The following is a 16010-nucleotide window of genomic DNA, read 5'->3' as shown; positions in this document are numbered from 1 at the left end:
CCACGTCAAAATGTCACAAGGCTGAATTGGGCTGACCCCTTCGTGCCCCTTTCATCCTTATTAGCCAGACGCTCTAAGTGCTCTTGAACTTACAAAGTAGCATTTTCTAGTCTGACTGTGGGAAATAACTATGGCAAATCGTGTCGGTTTTGATCAGAGATGGTACTCTTGTAGTCGATGATGCCTAAAGATGGCTAGGACTTCAAGCTAACCTCGAATATATCTCCCGGTTCACACAATGACCGGCTTGCGCACTACATCGGAGGCATTTGGCCGGCGACCACAGCCCCTTCTGCCGCCAGCGTTGCATAAAACAGCTCGGTCTCTGCGCAAATGACCATACGGCCTTTGCCTGCAAAATTGAAGTTCGCCGAGGTTGTTCCAAGGAATATCTTCCCCAGTAAAGTGCCCGAGGGGTTCCAGACCTGCACTCCGTCGCCAAGGCCTGCGTAGACATTGCCATTGGTGTCGCAGTGGATCCCATCGGGGACACCGGGCGTAGCATAGGTAAAGAGCTTGCGATTGCTGAATGTGCCATCTGCTTCGACGGTAAAACGATAGCTAGGGAAAAGGTCAAAAAGGTCGCAAAGGGTCGCAAAGGGTCGCAAAGAGGTTTGACTCAGCTTACATTGAGGCAGGGGCAGTCATGTTATAGCCATAGAAGGAATATTGCGCCCCTGTATCGGTCACGTATGCGTATGAGCCGTTAGGTGAGAATGTAATCCCTGGTCAAGGAGTCATATCAGCAACTATTGGTCAAGAATGAAAGCTGGCTGAGTGGACTGTACCATTCGGTAGATCAAAGCCATCAGCAACTACTGTGACTGCTCCGGTCGAAGGGTTGAAACGGTAGACTTGATTGGGCAAGGCAGGAGGAGGGCGAAAGTCTTGGAGATAGCCGTACAAAGTGTCGGTAAAGTAAACGTCGCCATTGCGTGGATTTACTGATATGTCGTTGAGCGAATTGAATTGGCGACCATAGTAGTTGTTGACAAGTACTGTCATCCTTAGCACATGGGACCATCTTTACCCGTTGTCGAGCTTACCGGTAGTGTTGTATGGCTGCTGAGGGTTCATCACGTAGAGAGCAGGCGCAGTATTATTTCCTTGCCCTTCGCCAGTGTAGATGAACTGGCCGCGATAATTCGTTGCTCCTGCGAGTACTTAGTCAGCTAAGCTTCTAAGTGCAGGACGCCTTCGGCCACACCATTGGAGTTGACCACAGTGGGGTTAGCATTGACTGTCGTCACATTGATATCACCACTAGCGTTGCGCTGTGTTGAGAACTGAGCGACTTGCGAGAGGGAAATCTTCTGGATAACATTCGACTTGTTGAGACCTGTTCCAGCAGCCGTGGCCCCAGCATTCTGTACGAAGAATACTTCGTCTGTTGGTGGATACCTGGGAAGCATTAGTTGATATGGCTTCTCGAGTGAATCTTCGTTCGTACCAAACAACAGCCTCGTGATAAAGAGGGTTGATACCTTGACTGGCGATCACGGTCAGGGTAGGATTTGAACCGATAATGTCGTAAAAGGCATCGTCGTAGACATGGAAGGGTTTGGCCAGAGCTTGTTCTTGTGTAACGCCAGGAGGTAAGAAGATCTGCAGCTGTTCAGTAGGAGGATGGCCCTCTATGGTCGTGGCGCGCTTACCGTGGTAAGGTTAGACACTGAAGGTGGTGGCACACTTTTCAGTGCATTGAAACTCTTCTGGTCGATGACAAGGGCTTGATTGGGAGTAGAGCTACTCTGGCCAACAGCCAGGGAGGTAAGTCTGGCCAGCAATAGAAGTGGTAGGATCATGGTTCTGGTCTCTTGAGGATGTTCGTGGAGTGAAGTTGTCGGATGGGGTGCACAAAGAGGACGTACCTGGAAGTATAAGAGGTGAGGAGCTTCGGCTTGACCGCTTGACTGATACCCCGGAGTGTCTCCGCAGTGGAGGAGGACGGATGAAGTCATGATAGCGGGATAGCTGGGGAACCACAGGGAACCTAAGCCAGGAACGAACTCTGCAGCTCTCTCGCTCTTGTTGATTCGCGGTATCTGTCCGCTAGAGTCGTTTGACATGACGATCTTTGCAGGTTCAAAGATGCTTAGCTTCGTTGCTGTCGGCAATTGAACCGATCATAACCGACCTGTATCCGATCCCAGAGTAGACACTGCACCCGATGCTTGAAGATGTCATGCTGTCAAAGAGCCCAGGAAGCTCTTCGAGAGGCCATTAAGTCCATGTTTGCACGACGAGGCCTGAGCGTCGCTCAGAAAGCAGCACTCGAAGTTTTGCGTGGCTGCACGGCCTGCACCTGAACTCGTGCTCCACCTGGAGTCTACGACTTCTTTCCTGATGAAGCTTCAAGCAAGACATGAAGTGGCCAGTGCCAGTCCTCGCGATTGAACGATTCCTGGTCGGATTGATCGTCCAATACAGTGTTGCCGGCAGGTGCGATTCACCCCAAATGCTGAGCATTCTCACTACTTTCCCATTGTCGAACCATGTCCTTAGCAAAATAGTAGTGCTGCTTTTATCACACATGCTTCGCTTGATCATTTCTAGCACAATCATTCTTTGCACATGGCGGATCATGCTGAGCCAGAGTCCGATGCCGGGGTGAAGCAGGTAGACGGAATCTCACAGATTACCACGGTCGCTCTGGAAAACGTTTCGATCCTGGAGAAGGTAAGTTCGCACGCTCATCGTTTAGGACAGTGCTGATCATCAAGCAACTGAGATATCTTGGAATGCACAATGCAATTACTGCTGACATCGAAGTTGCGCTCCACTCTCTCACGCGTAGCAACCGATCGTCTGCGAGCTCCCGCAGTCAAAGCCCACTGAAGGCACCAAGTCCAACCCTGCGAATGCTGCCATTTCCTGTGGAATACAGGTCCCCGTAGAGCGCAGGATATTTGGGTCCAAATCTCAGACACATCACAGTACCGCCGGGCCGGCGAGCTTTTGTTTTCGGGTGGACGCCGAGTCGTGACATGGCACTTGCTTACGGCCCCAACTGCGGTCGAGTCGGATGGATCCCAGCAGATGTTCTGAGAATAGTCTACGATCAGCCACAATATGGGTCCGAGATCTGGACTTCACTCTCGAGCTATGCTGTGCCAACTCCGGGATTTATAACTTGGGAGGCGGGTGAAAACATCTTGATCTGCAATTGGGAGGTGGAGAACTGGGCCAGGCAGTCTGGTGCCGGGATCAACTTGGCGACTGGTGACTTCGGTTGCTTTTATATCAGAGGCGTGGGCTTGAGACCGGGCAAAATGATGGTAGAGGACTGTACAGCTTACTTACAAGGATTGAAGGTGTGCAAGGAGTTCGACTCCGAAAGCGGTGAATCTGAAGAAGGTCAACGAAAGAGCAAAGAGTCGTTCTCTCGGTCACCAGAGTCGGAGGTGTGATAGGAGCGTCGGCAGTAGTATCGTTACTTGTATTTCTACAGACAGCAATTTGATGCCTGACAATCCTCAGTTATTGATAATGATGATGATGATGATGATGATGATGATGATGATGATGATGATGATGATGATGATGATGATGATATTTCTGAGAAATATCACCAACATCACTACGGAGAAGTAGACACTCGATAGCTGCACTTTTCGGGTTCCATTCTCGCACCCAAAGCTTTAGCCATCAAGCATCCACCATGCATTTCACCAAATTCCAGTCGTGCTAATGCCAGTGAATGCAGCTTTCTTCCTTTTGGTTTGGGTGAACATTGTCCATCCCTGATGTAAGGCTCGTCAAACCATCATGAAGCTCATAGGGGTGGGAGCGTGCTACATGGACACTGTGTTGAGGTCGGTGACGTTATGATGCGCACAAGGTACCGGCGCTGAAGTCTGGCCAACAGAGTACCTTACTACCCTTCCGAAGATGAGAAACTCAGGGCCACACACATCGCCCATCGCCGTGGAGGAAATGTCCCGAACACTCTGGAGGTCCTGCAGCAGCTGGTCCATCAGGATGAGGACCATGGGCATGCACTGGCGCAGCTCATCCTATGTTCTGTCATGCCGTCGGCCTCCTCTGTCGGTTCTGGTAAGATCAAGGCATCGCTTGGCCCAAACATCGACATGTCGTGCTGTCTGTACCGAGAACAATGCGTAGAACCGGCGTCGAGTTATGTCATCAGAAGCAGTTCTACCGATAGCAGGACCATTGTGAACTACAACGACTTGCCCGAGATGACCTCTGTCGAGTTCGCTGCAGTGGCGGACTCCTTTGGGCGTGAAGCCAGCTGGTACCATTTCGAAGTATGATCTATACCCCGGCCTCTCCTCCCTTACTCAACAGGCTTCCTCACATTTGTCCGAGGGACGAATGCCGGATGTCACGCTGCAGTGTATGCAGTATCTTCGCCGAGCGTATCCGACTGTCAGTATCAGCGTCGAGGTCGAGAAGCCTGGCCGCCCCGGTCTGCAAGAGCTGGCTGCCGAGGCTGATGTCGTCTTCTACTCGAAGAGCTGGGCGCTTGATCGTGGTTCTCGGGACCCTGCTACATTCCTGCTCGAACAGGCTGGTAAAGCTCAGAAAGCGTATTCGCACTCTCCACAACGACCGCTGGTGCGCACCGGCTGACGAAACCCTTGACTAGTTCTCTCTTGTTTTGCACGTGGGGTGACCAAGGCTCGACTGCTTTTGACGTCAAAAAGCAGGAGATTCACCGCCAGCAAGCGCTGCCCGTAACAGCCGTCGTTGAGTAAAGCCCACTCCTAACCTGTCACACTTCGCGACGGCCACACTGACTGCTTGCAGCACCATTGGAGCAGGTGATACTTTCATTGCGGGTGTCCTGTATGGGTTGCTTTGGCACTGCGACGATTGGGACGTGGCTCGGAAGCTCGAATTTGCAAATGAACTTGCAGGACGCAAGGTTTGCCAGGAAGGCTTCCAGGGCCTGGGCGATCTGATACGTCTCCCTGGTCCCTTACAACCATAGGTATGCCCCATCCTGGAAGGCACGTGGAAAGGGTACTGGAGAACCGATGGCAACTGGGCACGGAAGACTGCTTCAGAGCTCGGGGCACTGCGAGACATACTTCTTGGAAGGATACGGCCGTGAGAGATTGTCTGACCGCGGTCAAGCCAAGGCGACCGCCTAAGACGAGAGACTCCTGCTATGTTGACCTGACTTTTCGGTACGGGGAGATGTTTGTGGACGCAGGCCCCAAAAGAGAGTTCCCTCAGTGCCGCACCAAGATCACTTGCGATCAAAAGCACATGCTCTTCCGAATCAGGCATCGCATTGTGTAGCCGCAAGTTTTCTAGCTAGGATCCCCCCTTCCGATCCTCTCCCTCCAGCCTGACCATCTGGGCGATAGATTCGCCCAATGACGGCGCCGAAGGTGTCCAACCCAGCAGTACCTGCGCGCGCGAGGACTTGTAGACCGCATTGGTCCCCCAAAAGACGGCGCCGCCTGGCATCGCCGCGTTGGCTTCATCGACATCAATCGTCCTATCAATCGCGTCCTTCTTGATCAGTCCTTGCACATGCGCTGCCCTCGCCACCGCCTCGCACAGCTTGCCGAATGTCTAGAAACCCATCTTCGAATCAGCCATCGATGTTCATGTTTCAAACCTACCAGCCCATGGGACAAGACGGAAAGACTCACCATATCCCCATTTGCAGGCAGATAGACGCCGGTTTCGTTCCAGAGTGCGGAAGTTCTGGTGTTTCTCGGACCGTCGAGCGCAGTCTTGGTCAACAGCGCGAACAGATCGCCCAAGTCTCTGATGTGGACGTTGCTCCAGGTATTCAAGCCTCTCCGGAAACGGAAGCCTTCGCCATCCTGGATCGTCTTGCGCGCGATGGTGGGAGCCTGGATGCTGCGCTGATTACCTGGTCCTTCGCCATGACCGTAGATCAGGGGCCCGACGACCAGGCCTGTTCTGATGATTGTGGAGTCTAGGGAGAGGATGTAATTGTCCATTTCGCGCGACGGGTGGGCTTGGATGGTTGATAATATGCTCGAGATTCCGTTCAGGTCGTTCCACATTGTGCTTGGTGGCTCGCCGTAGTGGTCGCCTTCGATCTCGGGGATGACGAACATGGATGCGCCGGACATTTGGATGTAGCATGCTTCATTCGTTTAGTTTTATTTATGGCGGAACTGAGAGGGCAGGTCTAGTGAGCGGGAAAAGGCCTTGACTTACGGTGGGAATCTTTCAGTTGTGCGGATAATCCTTTGACGATGGCACGGGCGGCGCGCATGTGTTTGGTATCTGCGAGTTCTTTCATGATCGTATGTTAGTTGGAAACAGGATAGCCGGAAAAACAAAGGCGAGGATGTGGTAGCTAACGAAGCACAACCTGGGCCTTTTGGCATTCCTTCTCGATGATCCCGACATCGTCCAGGTCTCCCAGGACTGTCCTTACGTGCTCCGGATACGCGTTCTGCACCAGCTTGCCCTTCTCAGCGCTCCGGACAAGACATGCAATGGCGACCTGAGACGAAGGAATTGTTGAGGCTATGGCATGTAAGGTTTGACCGCCGATATAGCCTGTGGCTCCGGTGCTGGGCGAGTCAACCATCGAACACTGGGAGGGAGGTGTGCAAGTGCAACATGAGACCTTACAGGAATATTTGACTCTTGCTCTCCGGAGCGGGGTGGGAGGACCAGGCACCCATGACTGAGGCTTCCAGACTCAAGACTGATGTATCATTGAGGGTGGAATGCATAAATGAAAGAGCTTAGTCGTCCTTTACAACAAATGCTCGATGTTAATTGATATATACGTTCTTCTCCGGGCACCGATAAGGGTGGAGTCACCGAAGCAAGCCTTTATTGGCAGGGCGAGTTTGGGAGCCACGAAGGAGACTGTGCCTGGTTCGCGCCCGAAAAGTTGATTCAGCCGCTGGTTAAACAACGTCAAAGCATGGCTTTGAGTGTTGAAAGATGCTCGATTGCTGGGAAATGCATCTGTCGAAGATCCTCGCTGACTGCGGGTTTGTTCGCGACTCCTCCGACAGGCGGTTGCATAGCTCGACCATTGTGGATTGCCGCTTTAGATGCGATGGAGTGTAGGCCGGCTGCACTCACGGTAGTACGGATGCGATGAACGCTTTGTATCGGTCGCGAACGTACGTAGCCGAGCACGTAGAATCACCTTTGTCTCGCTTGCGCCGCGGTATTTCTTTATCCGCTTGGTCTTCGTTTCCTACAGGCTCTTCTCCATCCGGGAAGGCCGTCGACGCAGTCCGCTTCCGACCTTCTGATGGCGGCGAGGGACGTGTGGACTGCTGCCCATTTCGAGCTTTGATGGCGGAAGCCCATCGCTGCTTTAGCTGTTCGCGCAACTTGGCAGGCCAATTGGTATTCACAGGCAGCTCGTCTGGCGCAAAGGGCGGACATGGCAGATCGGCTTCTCGTGGAATCCAGAGAAGGTGGTCCGCATACGCCCGCCAGAAGGCTTCGTTCTTCTCGAAATTCGCTCCTCCATCCGGCAGTTTGCTGATCTCGCTCGGTGAACATGCAACATTCAAATGTTCCCAATTGCCAGTTTTCTCCACGCCTTCTGTCTCTTTCTGCTGACAGTGGCGTAAATGCCGGCGCACATCTCTGAACAGATCCTGCGGGCTCGGTCTGTCTTGCGTCCTCATTCGCAAGCACGCCTGGACAAGCTCAAGTAGCTCAGAGCTATATCGGCGATTGACTCCCGGGTGGAAGCGTTTTACAATATTCATGCCGTCGAACGTGCGAGTCTTGCCCATGAGAATATCGTTTATGCGGTCGCTCAGATCATCAATCTCGTCTAGAGTGAGTAAGCTCCACATGACGGCACCAACGGCCCATATGTTCGCTTGTGCCAGAATTTTGTGTTCGTCCCGGCGCAGCGAATTGATGCCCGGCTGAATGAAATAATATTTCTTGTAGTCTGTCATCATGGAGGATCGTTGTTCCTGTTAGTTGGTCAGGGATGTCGTTATAACAGAGACAGTTGCGCTTACTGGTGGGTACCACACTTTCGTTCCTTTTTGCAGAAAGCGAGCTGTGTTCCTCAATGCCTCATACGGGTTCGTGATTATGGACAAACCGAAGTCTGCAAATTTGGCGACCGGATACCACTGCCGCTTGCCGTCTTTGGTGATATTAGAGCCTAGAAGGACTGCGTGATGGTCAGCCAGAACTTGTTTGTCCGCCCTAAGCAGTGTACCTACTGTTCTCCGTCTTGATGTCATTGTGCAGGAGATATGCTCCAGGGAAGTGTTGACCAAAGCGACTTGAGGCGAGGTTCTTGAAAGGGCCAATACTGAATTTCAGGCATCCCTCTGCCAGAGCGTAGAAGACGTGCCATAAAAAGGCCTCCGGAAGGTACATACTGGCAGTGGCTGTATCAGCACGAATAGTTCATAAGCCGAGATACGACATTCTTACTTCCAAGCCTTGTACTTCAGCCGCAAAGACTCCAGGCTGTCGTATGGGCAGAATTCCGAGTAATACCGGCCATAATCCCCACTAACATTGAATTGCCGTAGTCGGACAACGCTTTCCGATTTGAAGGCATTGGTCTGGGCCATGACAGCGGCCTCGTGAGTGAGGCCAGCCTTATTCTCGTGAAGACATTCATTGTATTTCAGATCGGCCACTTTCAATGCAAATTGCTGGCTATGTCAGTGCACAGCAGGTAATGACAGGCTCCCCATAACTCACATCGACAACATTTTGCGTTTCATCGACCTTTACGAATAGTGCTGCCGCTCCAAAGGAGCCTTTGCCAAGCGGCCGTTCAAAGCGCCATTCGGATTCATCTGGGAGGTTGACACCATAGAAGAACAGGTGGGAAAACCTTTGCCCAATTGGTTTTGGATTGCCCTTCGCATCAAACTCTTCCCACTGGAAAAAGTGCTTGACTGGAGAGTACGCCGTAGCTTGCAGCTCATGCGGCGATGTCTTGAAGTCCTGTGCCTCGAAAGAACTCCAATCGACGTAGAAATCATCAAGACCTACTGGGGTCATTGCTGTACATTAGCGCTTTACCGAGTTGATATACACGAAATGCTGCAACAAGTCACGATGTCGCAATCGAAGTAGTAGTTAAGGCGAGTCTCAGGGGATATATCTCGTTATGGTGTTCGAGAAGCAGCGGATGGTCTTTGATCTTCGAGCTCCTGAAAGACACAATGCAATGAATGCCGGATGCGGCCAAGGCAGTCGTTCGTTCAAAGCGGAACATAGACAGGAGCCTATCATTCTTTGTGGATTTTGTGCATAAAGACAAAACCTACCTTGATTTATGGGACAATTTCTCGATAGTGGTGGCACTGTGAGTAATGATCGAGTGTGCGTCGGACGTCGCCTTCGTCGACGCGTTTTCTGCGGCCAAAATCTGATCACGTGATCCAGCTCGAAAAGCATGCGGAAGGACGGAAGGTCACGTGGTCAGATGCATTCGGAACTCCTTTGAACTGGAAGTGAAAGAATATTTATGCGGAATGCAGGTAGAATCTAGTATGTATTCTGACAACCTGCCGTGTCTTTTCTCTATCCGCGACAGCAGCTGTGTTTGAAGTCAAAGAATCTTCCAGCATCATTTGCATGGAGATATTTGTACTCATGCTTGGGAAGGCGCTGACCTTCATCATTCTTTCAATGTCTCTCTTACTGAGCATGGAACGTCGCCTATCATACAACGATATGCTATTCTGTGTCCAACGAGGGTCATGAACAATCTCGTCACTCTTCAGCTTCTTCAAGAGCCTCCATCTCCGCCTTCTCATACATCTCCATTACTTTCGGATCCCAGATGGTCGTGTCCTTGTCTGGAATGCCATGCTTCATATCCTTGAAGACAGGCCCGATGCAGCTCTCCCATCGCTTTCTCCGATCCATCAGCATCCTAGCACTATCTCCAATGTCCCTAGCTCTACTAAGGCTCATTGCAGTGCCTGGCCCGGTACCACCTGGTCGAGGCTTAGACCCAGGCCCGCCCTTCTTCGTCTTGCCCATTGTCCTAGTGCGCTTAAGATAGGCTTGCTGGACTTGACTGTCAAGATCTTCGTGAATAGTGCTGTACTCCTGATATGCTAGACGTTCCTTGGCAAGGTCGAGTAAGCGAGTCTTACGAGCGCCATTGGTGATCATGACTCGACGAAGTTCTCCCTGCAACAGTCGCAACCTCTCGCTGATGTCGTCGTCGTGGTGAGCATCGTAATCGGGGTTCTCATCCTGTCCGAGCAGGCCGAGATACCGAAGTTCGCCTTTGATGCGCTCTTCGCTCTGCACGTAGTCCAGACGCTGAGAATTCGAGGACTTTGAACCAGCCAGATCCGCGACGGCGGACGCAGGCGCAAGAGGCTTCTCGGATGAATCATGACCATTAGTGAGACCGTCCAGATCCATCGTGTCGTTGCCATCAGTGTTGAAAGCATTCTCGTTGACTCCGTTCATATCAGAAGGTGGGGAACGATGTTCGAATTTGAGAAGCGAAAGCAAACGGCTCGCTAGAGGTCCAGTCGACACTTGGTCGGTATTCAAGTTGTCGTCATTTATTTGTTCGACACTACCTCTTGGATGGTTGGGCGAAAGCTTGTCATTGCCGCTGTCCACAAGCACGGTTCCATCTTCTTCGGCCCAGATCTCTTGGTACGAACGTTTGCCTCGGGGAACAGCCAGGAAAGGTGTGGTTCGATCGCCCTGGTCGAAGATTAGTGAGTTTAATATAAAGCTTCGGAGCCCGCTACTTACTCGTTCTCTCAAGAACGCCATGTCCTCTTCAATTAGGGGTCGGACAAAAGGCTCGACGTATGTTAAGAAAGTGTTTGCAGAGACCTGGTTGGTAGGTTTGGCATTGCTGAAGTCTTTGTCGGGTGGAACACCTGCGATCTCATCCTTCAGATCCTTGGTAGGAAACGAGGTGACGCCGTAGATTTCTTTCTTCTCTGCGTCAGACATACCCGGAGTCACTTCGCGGATGTGATAGATGACCGGGTCAGGAGCCAAAGGGTCGGGAAAGAAGCCTTGCTGAGGAACCGGTCGTTGTCTGTGAACTACAGGATTATCTTCAGCATCAGACATAGAGACGTCGGTCTTTGCTGGTGATGCATGGCTTGCGGCGGCAGCATCCGGTGAGTCGGCCACTTCTGATAAAGATGAAGTACCGGGGCTGAGCTTTGTTTTCTTTGAGGGTGAAGGGCTGTCCGTTGGTCCTGGGGTGCCGGAGACGCGCATTTTGATCTTGTTGGAAGGCTCATCTGCACACGCTTTGTTAGTACTCAAGTATGTGAATAGGCCCTTGGTGAGGCTTCAGAGAATTCCAGATTCCCCATCACTGTCGCTGTCACCTACTACCTCACCGGGCGGGCGTGCCGATGTGGCAGTGTGGCAGAAGTCGATATGGGAGGTATTCCGGAGGCGGTGTCCTGCATTATAAATGATCTCACGTACCTTCACGTTTAATCTCAACACTGTCAAATGTCTCCGGTCTATCCTTCCGTTTCTTTGCCTTGGGATTCTTCGAGGACTGCGACTCTTCCTTTCGAGCCTTTGCCCGACGGGCCTGCTCTGCCTGGTGTTCGCGCTCTTGGTGATCCGACTCCAAATCTTTCTTCTGTTCATGGATCAAGCGAATGGCCTTCTCGCAGGACTCGGCGCGTTTCTCCGCAGCATCGCTCAGATGCTTCAACTGATCGATCAAGTCATGCAATGATTTCGGCTCGAATTTTGTGCCGTGAGTCTCGAGATAATCGATGATTTCGCCATAGGTAGGCTTTGCAGGTACAAGAAGTTTGGAGGTTTCCAACTCCAGTAGAGGCGTGGCTGTTGGTCCGGCCGGCGCAGTACCGACACTCAAGACCGAACTGGGGGTTGTGTTGCGACTTCGCGAGCGGCGCGCATCTGCCTTCTTCCCCTTGCTCTTACTGGCGCTACCAAGAGGAGGCATGGTTCAGGAATGTGGCTGAAGCGCAGTTGAGGTAGGATGAGAGGAGGTTGATGGGTATCTTCAGCGTGGCTCAAGAGTCATGTCGTTGGGCCGAGGTTAGGCGATGTCGGCGCACAGCAGACAAGGTCCAATTGTCAGTTGCCGAGTAGGCTTGGTCACTACAGAGGTAATGTTATGTCAAATTGGGCCTCCTTTCTTTGAACGACGCGTTGTCGATGTCCAAGGCGCATTTTGAAAGTCAGTCGAACGCTGCCTGTGTCAAGCGGGACTCACGGTCTCACACGGGTTCGGAAAAGATGCCGCGTTAGCCAACCGGCTAGGTACTAATCAGGTTTAGCCATACTCCCCTCCATGATTCAGGTAAGCGAGAGTGGGTGTGAGACTTGCAGGACGCAGCATTGGCGGAGGAGGCTGGCTTGTGCTGGATCCCCAAGTGATGGGCATTTGGCTCAGTGGGATAACCGCCATCGCTGGACAATCACGCAGATCCCGCTCCTCTTCTTCAAAATCGACGTCGTCACCGCTTCGACTGCAGCCTTACTTTGCCCCTTCCATGTACAGCAGGATATTGCGCTCTCCTGAACATACAAAGATTCCGGGGCTGACCAGCTATAGCCCTTCTCAGAGGCAGTGGGACACCGGAGGTGCTGACGAAACACCCGTGCCTCCCGAACTTCGTGTCGCATATCATGTACTCGCCCGTCTGCACCACAACACACTCAAAGAGTACGCCTATTCTCGAGTAGGGCTCGCAAGACATGTGTAAGTTAAGACCTCGTCTATCCGTCTACCTACCGGTCTAAAACTGTCACAGCTGCCCAGAACTTTGGCGTCGTCGCAGCGGTCGTGCCCAATCCCACGTATGATCCGAATCCAAACGTCCGACTGGTCAATGTATGAAGAGCACGAACGCTTAATATGAGATGGTAGAGCTAATATCGAGAAGCGAACATATGCCCTTCAACTGACCGCAGCGGGCCTTGTGCGGACGCTGTCGCAGAACAATCCGAATGACTACGGTACCATAGAAGGCCTCCTTTACGTCCCCGACCTTCCATCCTCAAGTCCATGCGACAATGCGACCAGGGCACTGATTCCTTCCAACGTCACGACCCGCGCTCAGATACCTGATGGCGATTATCCACTGATTGCGCTTGCACCATGGACGCAGACAGCATGCGTGGACGCATATTTGTCGGCCATGGCATCCGACAATGTCCGTGGAGGCATATTTTTCCAGCCTGGCAATGACAGTCAACAGCCCCCTCCTGTCAGCGACCCTTCCTGGACGCTCCACGACGGTGGTCAATGGAAGGGCGCCAATCCGTATCCCGTCTACGCAATCCCCGGCATGTTGGGCGCTTTCCTCCTCGGCGAACTGGCACAGTATTCAGGGAACTTGTCGTCAGCACCGTACGGCAAGGAATTGATGGATCTTTACAACCCACATGACGTGGTCAGACTGGTTGCAAGATTCGATGTGAATGTTACAGGAGGTATTCCCACATTGTGGGTATTCTTGATAATCGTTCTGGCTGTTCTACTTGCAGTGGTGTTGATCACCTCCTTCATCATGCATTGGGTTCAGCGAAAACAGAGGCGACAGCTCCAGCGCAGGGTCGCCAATGGAGAGGTCGATCTCGAAGCTTTGGGCATTAAGAGACTCAACGTACCCCAGGATATACTCGACAAGATGCCTCAGTTGATTTATACTAAATCAGATGTCGACGATAACAGTAAGGCGGAATCTGAGAAGTCTGTCGAATCCGAAGAAAAAGGACCCAGCAACACTGCTGGACCTGGAAAGGCTCTCCGAGAGGTACATTTCAGCCAAACGACATGCTCGATCTGTCTGGACGACTTCATGCACGATGAGACAACTGTGCGAGAACTTCCATGTAACCATATCTTCCACCCTGAATGTATCGACCCGTTCCTTCTCAACAACAGCTCTTTATGCCCGCTTTGCAAGAAATCTGTACTGCCGCCAGGTTATTGTCCTGTGCAGGTAACGAATATAATGGTCAGAAGAGAAAGATTGCTCCGCAGGACCAGGCAACGGAATGTAGAGACACCTTCAGAGGCAAATGATTCCAGGCTCCCCGGAGTGACCGCCTTGAATCGTACGATGCGGCAATTGTCAAATCCACTGAATGCTTCTCGAAATCAACATGGTAGTGCGGCAGGCGAGCATACGGCAGGCTCCGAGATGCAAGTCGTTCCCCCAAGACGACAGACGCAAATAGATGATGAGATGCCTGCAGACGTTCGAGCTCAAGGGACGTCAGCCAGACGAGCATGGCGGCGAGAACGACTCGCCACGCAACAGGCCCATGAATACGGCAATCTGGCGCAGGAGGCGCGAGTCGTCGATGAATCGAGGCCACTGTGTAAGTTCTCTTGTCTCGAAAAGCTGTTGCGCACGGATTGACTAATCGTGATAAAGGGCGCCGAATCGCAGGTCGGGTCATTCCGAGCCTCGACTGATAGGCTCATGAAACAGAGCCCCTATAGCGTGATCCATTTGCTTCTTGGTCCATAGCGTCGGCGTCTCTGGTTGAACTTTCGATCTTTATGACGGTACAGGTTTGATGTATGATATGTTGATGGGAAAAGCGATGGTACATATCTCGTGGGGTTCGACGTAACAACAGGTGTTTTGCGTCCTTCTGTTGATACCATTCTTCGTACAATGAGAGGTTCTGACTCTTCCGGTGAACGTATTCGTTCTGGTGTGCTCTTTGGAGTTGGTGTTCGCTCGTCTTTCCGTCAGGGCTGCCGTCTGTTGTCATCATGGTCATTCAATTCGATGAGGAGTGTTCAATTCTGCGGTTGACAGCTCAGCTGGCAAATTTATCATGCTTCCCCTTGACTCTCACATCAAGCACTTCCTCGTAGTATGTCCCTTCTTTCTTTGCCCTCTTTAGTCTGCGCACCTCCTCGTCGTCCAGTTTCCGACCCACAACCTGTTCCAGTTCCCGCCGGCTGATCTTCTCGTTGGCTTTGGTCTCCTTGTTCTGTTGGACTCGGGGCTTGAAGCGTGCTTGCATCTTGATGATAGTATGCGTGGTTTCGGAATTTGCCTCGCCGTCGCCGCGGAGCGATACAGACATTTTCTTCTTGTCCTTCTCATCGTCGGATCTTGTGCTTGTGCGTGTGCTTGTTTCGCTGACGGTCGAGATGTATCGTCGGCCTTTCTCGCCGTCTGAGAGTTTACCCGCGCTCGTGCCTAGTCTCCATCTCGTTTTGCCCTCGGTCGTGGTGAATTGCTCGACGACAAACCCCTCCTCGTGCCCGCGTGCTTCGCGCCGCGCACCTAGGACGCCGATCGAGTCGCACGAGAGATACCCTCCGTGACTGGCTTTCAGGTTGATTTGGCCGGTCCCGGCAACGGAGCTGGCGACCCAGACTTGTCGCACGTCATGCGGTTCCGCCGTCTCGGGGACGTTCTCGACTATGTTCTCCAGTTGGCTGGCGAAGACGTTGCCGTGCGCATCGGAGGCGAGGACGGTGGATGGAACGGTCGGGAGGACAAGGATCACAGGGCCTGACAGGTCGGTCGGCGCGTCGGGGGTCGTCCAGGAGGTATCTTCTTCGTGGCTTGCAGAGGGGTCGGTGGAGGGGTCGGCATTCGCGGTGCTGAGGGAAGTGTCGTGGTGTTTGCGCTTCTTCGAGGGCTTTTTGTCGCCTTTGAATGAGAGTGGTTTGACGGGCATATTTGCTCGTCTAAGTCGAGTGATCGGGAGTTCAGACGCAGTAGATAGGACGGTTTTGAGAACAGAGAGACTTGTAGAATGAGTTAATGTGCGGGACGCAATGCTGGTGGGACGAAACAATCGTCAATAAATCAGAAAGTGACGAGGCTCCGATATCAATATCGCAGCCTTGTGCTTTGCCCGCGATAAAGTACGGCACTCGAAATTTCACCTTGTTAATGCCGTCCGGTGCTCGAGGGAATGCCATCAAGAGAATGTCTAGCAGCGAGACTGTACATATAAGTGATCATCCAGCATGAATCAAGAGGTGGAATTATTTCTCATTCAAAAGGTGATGCTGTTCTACCATATGTGTGTCGGGGATCAATGAAATCGGAGCCTTGTCTCTACCAAAT

The 16010-nt window shown here is 52.2% G+C and overlaps 8 protein-coding genes across 13 annotated transcripts; 3 read left to right on the top strand and 5 right to left on the bottom strand.

The window, feature by feature from the left end:
• Positions 1-64: 64 nt before the first annotated feature.
• PV05_01623 lies at positions 65-3507 on the bottom strand. Of its 4 annotated transcripts, XM_013466640.1 has the most exons (9): positions 3304-3507; positions 2138-3044; positions 1656-2075; positions 1451-1605; positions 1208-1401; positions 1047-1154; positions 789-998; positions 629-725; positions 65-561 (listed from the first exon to the last, which is right to left on the bottom strand). In XM_013466640.1, exons 3-9 carry the CDS (start codon positions 2067-2069, stop codon positions 255-257), a joined length of 1485 nt encoding a protein of 494 aa, XP_013322094.1. In that variant the 5' UTR covers positions 2070-2075; positions 2138-3044; positions 3304-3507; the 3' UTR covers positions 65-254. The 4 variants fall into 4 exon arrangements, with proteins under 4 accessions (XP_013322094.1, XP_013322095.1, XP_013322092.1 ...); XM_013466641.1 differs by having other exon boundaries at positions 1656-3226; XM_013466638.1 differs by having other exon boundaries at positions 1656-3044.
• On the top strand, positions 2575-2986 carry PV05_01624 (uncharacterized protein; the record flags this gene model as incomplete). Its single annotated transcript, XM_013466642.1, has 2 exons — positions 2575-2679; positions 2798-2986. The coding sequence occupies 2 exons, from the start codon at positions 2575-2577 to the stop codon at positions 2984-2986; spliced, it is 294 nt and encodes a 97-aa protein (XP_013322096.1).
• Positions 3508-3768: 261 nt separating the features above from the next.
• PV05_01622 (uncharacterized protein) lies at positions 3769-4957 on the top strand (the record flags this gene model as incomplete). Its single annotated transcript, XM_013466637.1, has 5 exons — positions 3769-3815; positions 3869-4271; positions 4333-4553; positions 4613-4717; positions 4774-4957. 5 exons carry the CDS (start codon positions 3769-3771, stop codon positions 4955-4957), a joined length of 960 nt encoding a protein of 319 aa, XP_013322091.1.
• A 167-nt stretch (positions 4958-5124) lies between these two features.
• PV05_01621 lies at positions 5125-6928 on the bottom strand. 2 transcript variants are annotated; one of them, XM_013466636.1, is made up of 5 exons: positions 6595-6928; positions 6319-6533; positions 6172-6249; positions 5631-6097; positions 5125-5550 (listed from the first exon to the last, which is right to left on the bottom strand). In XM_013466636.1, exons 1-5 carry the CDS (start codon positions 6696-6698, stop codon positions 5287-5289), a joined length of 1128 nt encoding a protein of 375 aa, XP_013322090.1. In that variant the 5' UTR covers positions 6699-6928; the 3' UTR covers positions 5125-5286. The 2 variants fall into 2 exon arrangements, with proteins under 2 accessions (XP_013322090.1, XP_013322089.1); XM_013466635.1 differs by having other exon boundaries at positions 6172-6533.
• Positions 6906-8976, bottom strand: PV05_01620 (uncharacterized protein; the record flags this gene model as incomplete). The annotated part of the gene is made up of 5 exons (XM_013466634.1): positions 6906-7919; positions 7968-8125; positions 8178-8338; positions 8395-8621; positions 8671-8976. The coding sequence occupies 5 exons, from the start codon at positions 8974-8976 to the stop codon at positions 7056-7058; spliced, it is 1716 nt and encodes a 571-aa protein (XP_013322088.1). The 3' UTR covers positions 6906-7055.
• A 518-nt stretch (positions 8977-9494) lies between these two features.
• PV05_01619 (uncharacterized protein) lies at positions 9495-12147 on the bottom strand. Its single transcript, XM_013466633.1, has 3 exons — positions 11404-12147; positions 10705-11210; positions 9495-10653 (listed from the first exon to the last, which is right to left on the bottom strand). The coding sequence occupies exons 1-3, from the start codon at positions 11897-11899 to the stop codon at positions 9694-9696; spliced, it is 1962 nt and encodes a 653-aa protein (XP_013322087.1). The 5' UTR covers positions 11900-12147; the 3' UTR covers positions 9495-9693.
• A 198-nt stretch (positions 12148-12345) lies between these two features.
• Positions 12346-14613, top strand: PV05_01618. Of its 2 annotated transcripts, XM_013466631.1 has the most exons (5): positions 12346-12454; positions 12515-12661; positions 12714-12793; positions 12846-14289; positions 14346-14613. In XM_013466631.1, the coding sequence occupies exons 2-5, from the start codon at positions 12658-12660 to the stop codon at positions 14384-14386; spliced, it is 1569 nt and encodes a 522-aa protein (XP_013322085.1). In that variant the 5' UTR covers positions 12346-12454; positions 12515-12657; the 3' UTR covers positions 14387-14613. The 2 variants fall into 2 exon arrangements, with proteins under 2 accessions (XP_013322085.1, XP_013322086.1); XM_013466632.1 differs by having other exon boundaries at positions 12346-12661.
• PV05_01617 (uncharacterized protein) lies at positions 13387-15751 on the bottom strand. Its single transcript, XM_013466630.1, has one exon. It carries the CDS (start codon positions 15613-15615, stop codon positions 14740-14742), a length of 876 nt encoding a protein of 291 aa, XP_013322084.1. The 5' UTR covers positions 15616-15751; the 3' UTR covers positions 13387-14739.
• Positions 15752-16010: the final 259 nt, after the last annotated feature.

The sequence above is a fragment of the Exophiala xenobiotica genome (assembly GCF_000835505.1).
Source record: "Exophiala xenobiotica strain CBS 118157 unplaced genomic scaffold supercont1.1, whole genome shotgun sequence".
NCBI classification, from domain to species: Eukaryota; Fungi; Ascomycota; class Eurotiomycetes; order Chaetothyriales; family Herpotrichiellaceae; genus Exophiala; species Exophiala xenobiotica.
This window is presented reverse-complemented; position numbering and strand designations above follow the sequence as displayed.

Excerpts from the sequence above, each read along its gene's own strand:
- PV05_01619 (XM_013466633.1), bottom strand. The coding sequence starts at position 11,899 with ATGCCTCCTCTTGGTAGCGCCAGTAAGAGCAAGGGGAAGAAGGCAGAT. Across the intron at positions 11,211-11,403 it reads TGTTGAGATTAAACGTGAAG|ATGAGCCTTCCAACAAGATC; the intron begins GTACGTGAGATC and ends AAGCGTGTGCAG. Across the intron at positions 10,654-10,704 it reads TGGCGTTCTTGAGAGAACGA|GGCGATCGAACCACACCTTT; the intron begins GTAAGTAGCGGG and ends ATCTTCGACCAG.
- PV05_01617 (XM_013466630.1), bottom strand. The coding sequence starts at position 15,615 with ATGCCCGTCAAACCACTCTCATTCAAAGGCGACAAAAAGCCCTCGAAG.
- PV05_01621 (XM_013466636.1), bottom strand. The coding sequence starts at position 6,698 with ATGCATTCCACCCTCAATGATACATCAGTCTTGAGTCTGGAAGCCTCA. Across the intron at positions 6,534-6,594 it reads AGCAAGAGTCAAATATTCCT|CACCGGAGCCACAGGCTATA; the intron begins GTAAGGTCTCAT and ends TGACTCGCCCAG. Across the intron at positions 6,098-6,171 it reads ACAACTGAAAGATTCCCACC|CATGCTACATCCAAATGTCC; the intron begins GTAAGTCAAGGC and ends AAACGAATGAAG.
- PV05_01623 (XM_013466641.1), bottom strand. The coding sequence starts at position 2,069 with ATGTCAAACGACTCTAGCGGACAGATACCGCGAATCAACAAGAGCGAG. Across the intron at positions 1,155-1,207 it reads CACTGTGGTCAACTCCAATG|GAGCAACGAATTATCGCGGC; the intron begins GTGTGGCCGAAG and ends AAGTACTCGCAG. Across the intron at positions 999-1,046 it reads GCAGCCATACAACACTACCG|TACTTGTCAACAACTACTAT; the intron begins GTAAGCTCGACA and ends TAAGGATGACAG.
- PV05_01618 (XM_013466631.1), top strand. Across the intron at positions 12,794-12,845 it reads CAAACGTCCGACTGGTCAAT|CGAACATATGCCCTTCAACT; the intron begins GTATGAAGAGCA and ends AATATCGAGAAG. Across the intron at positions 14,290-14,345 it reads CGATGAATCGAGGCCACTGT|GGCGCCGAATCGCAGGTCGG; the intron begins GTAAGTTCTCTT and ends ATCGTGATAAAG.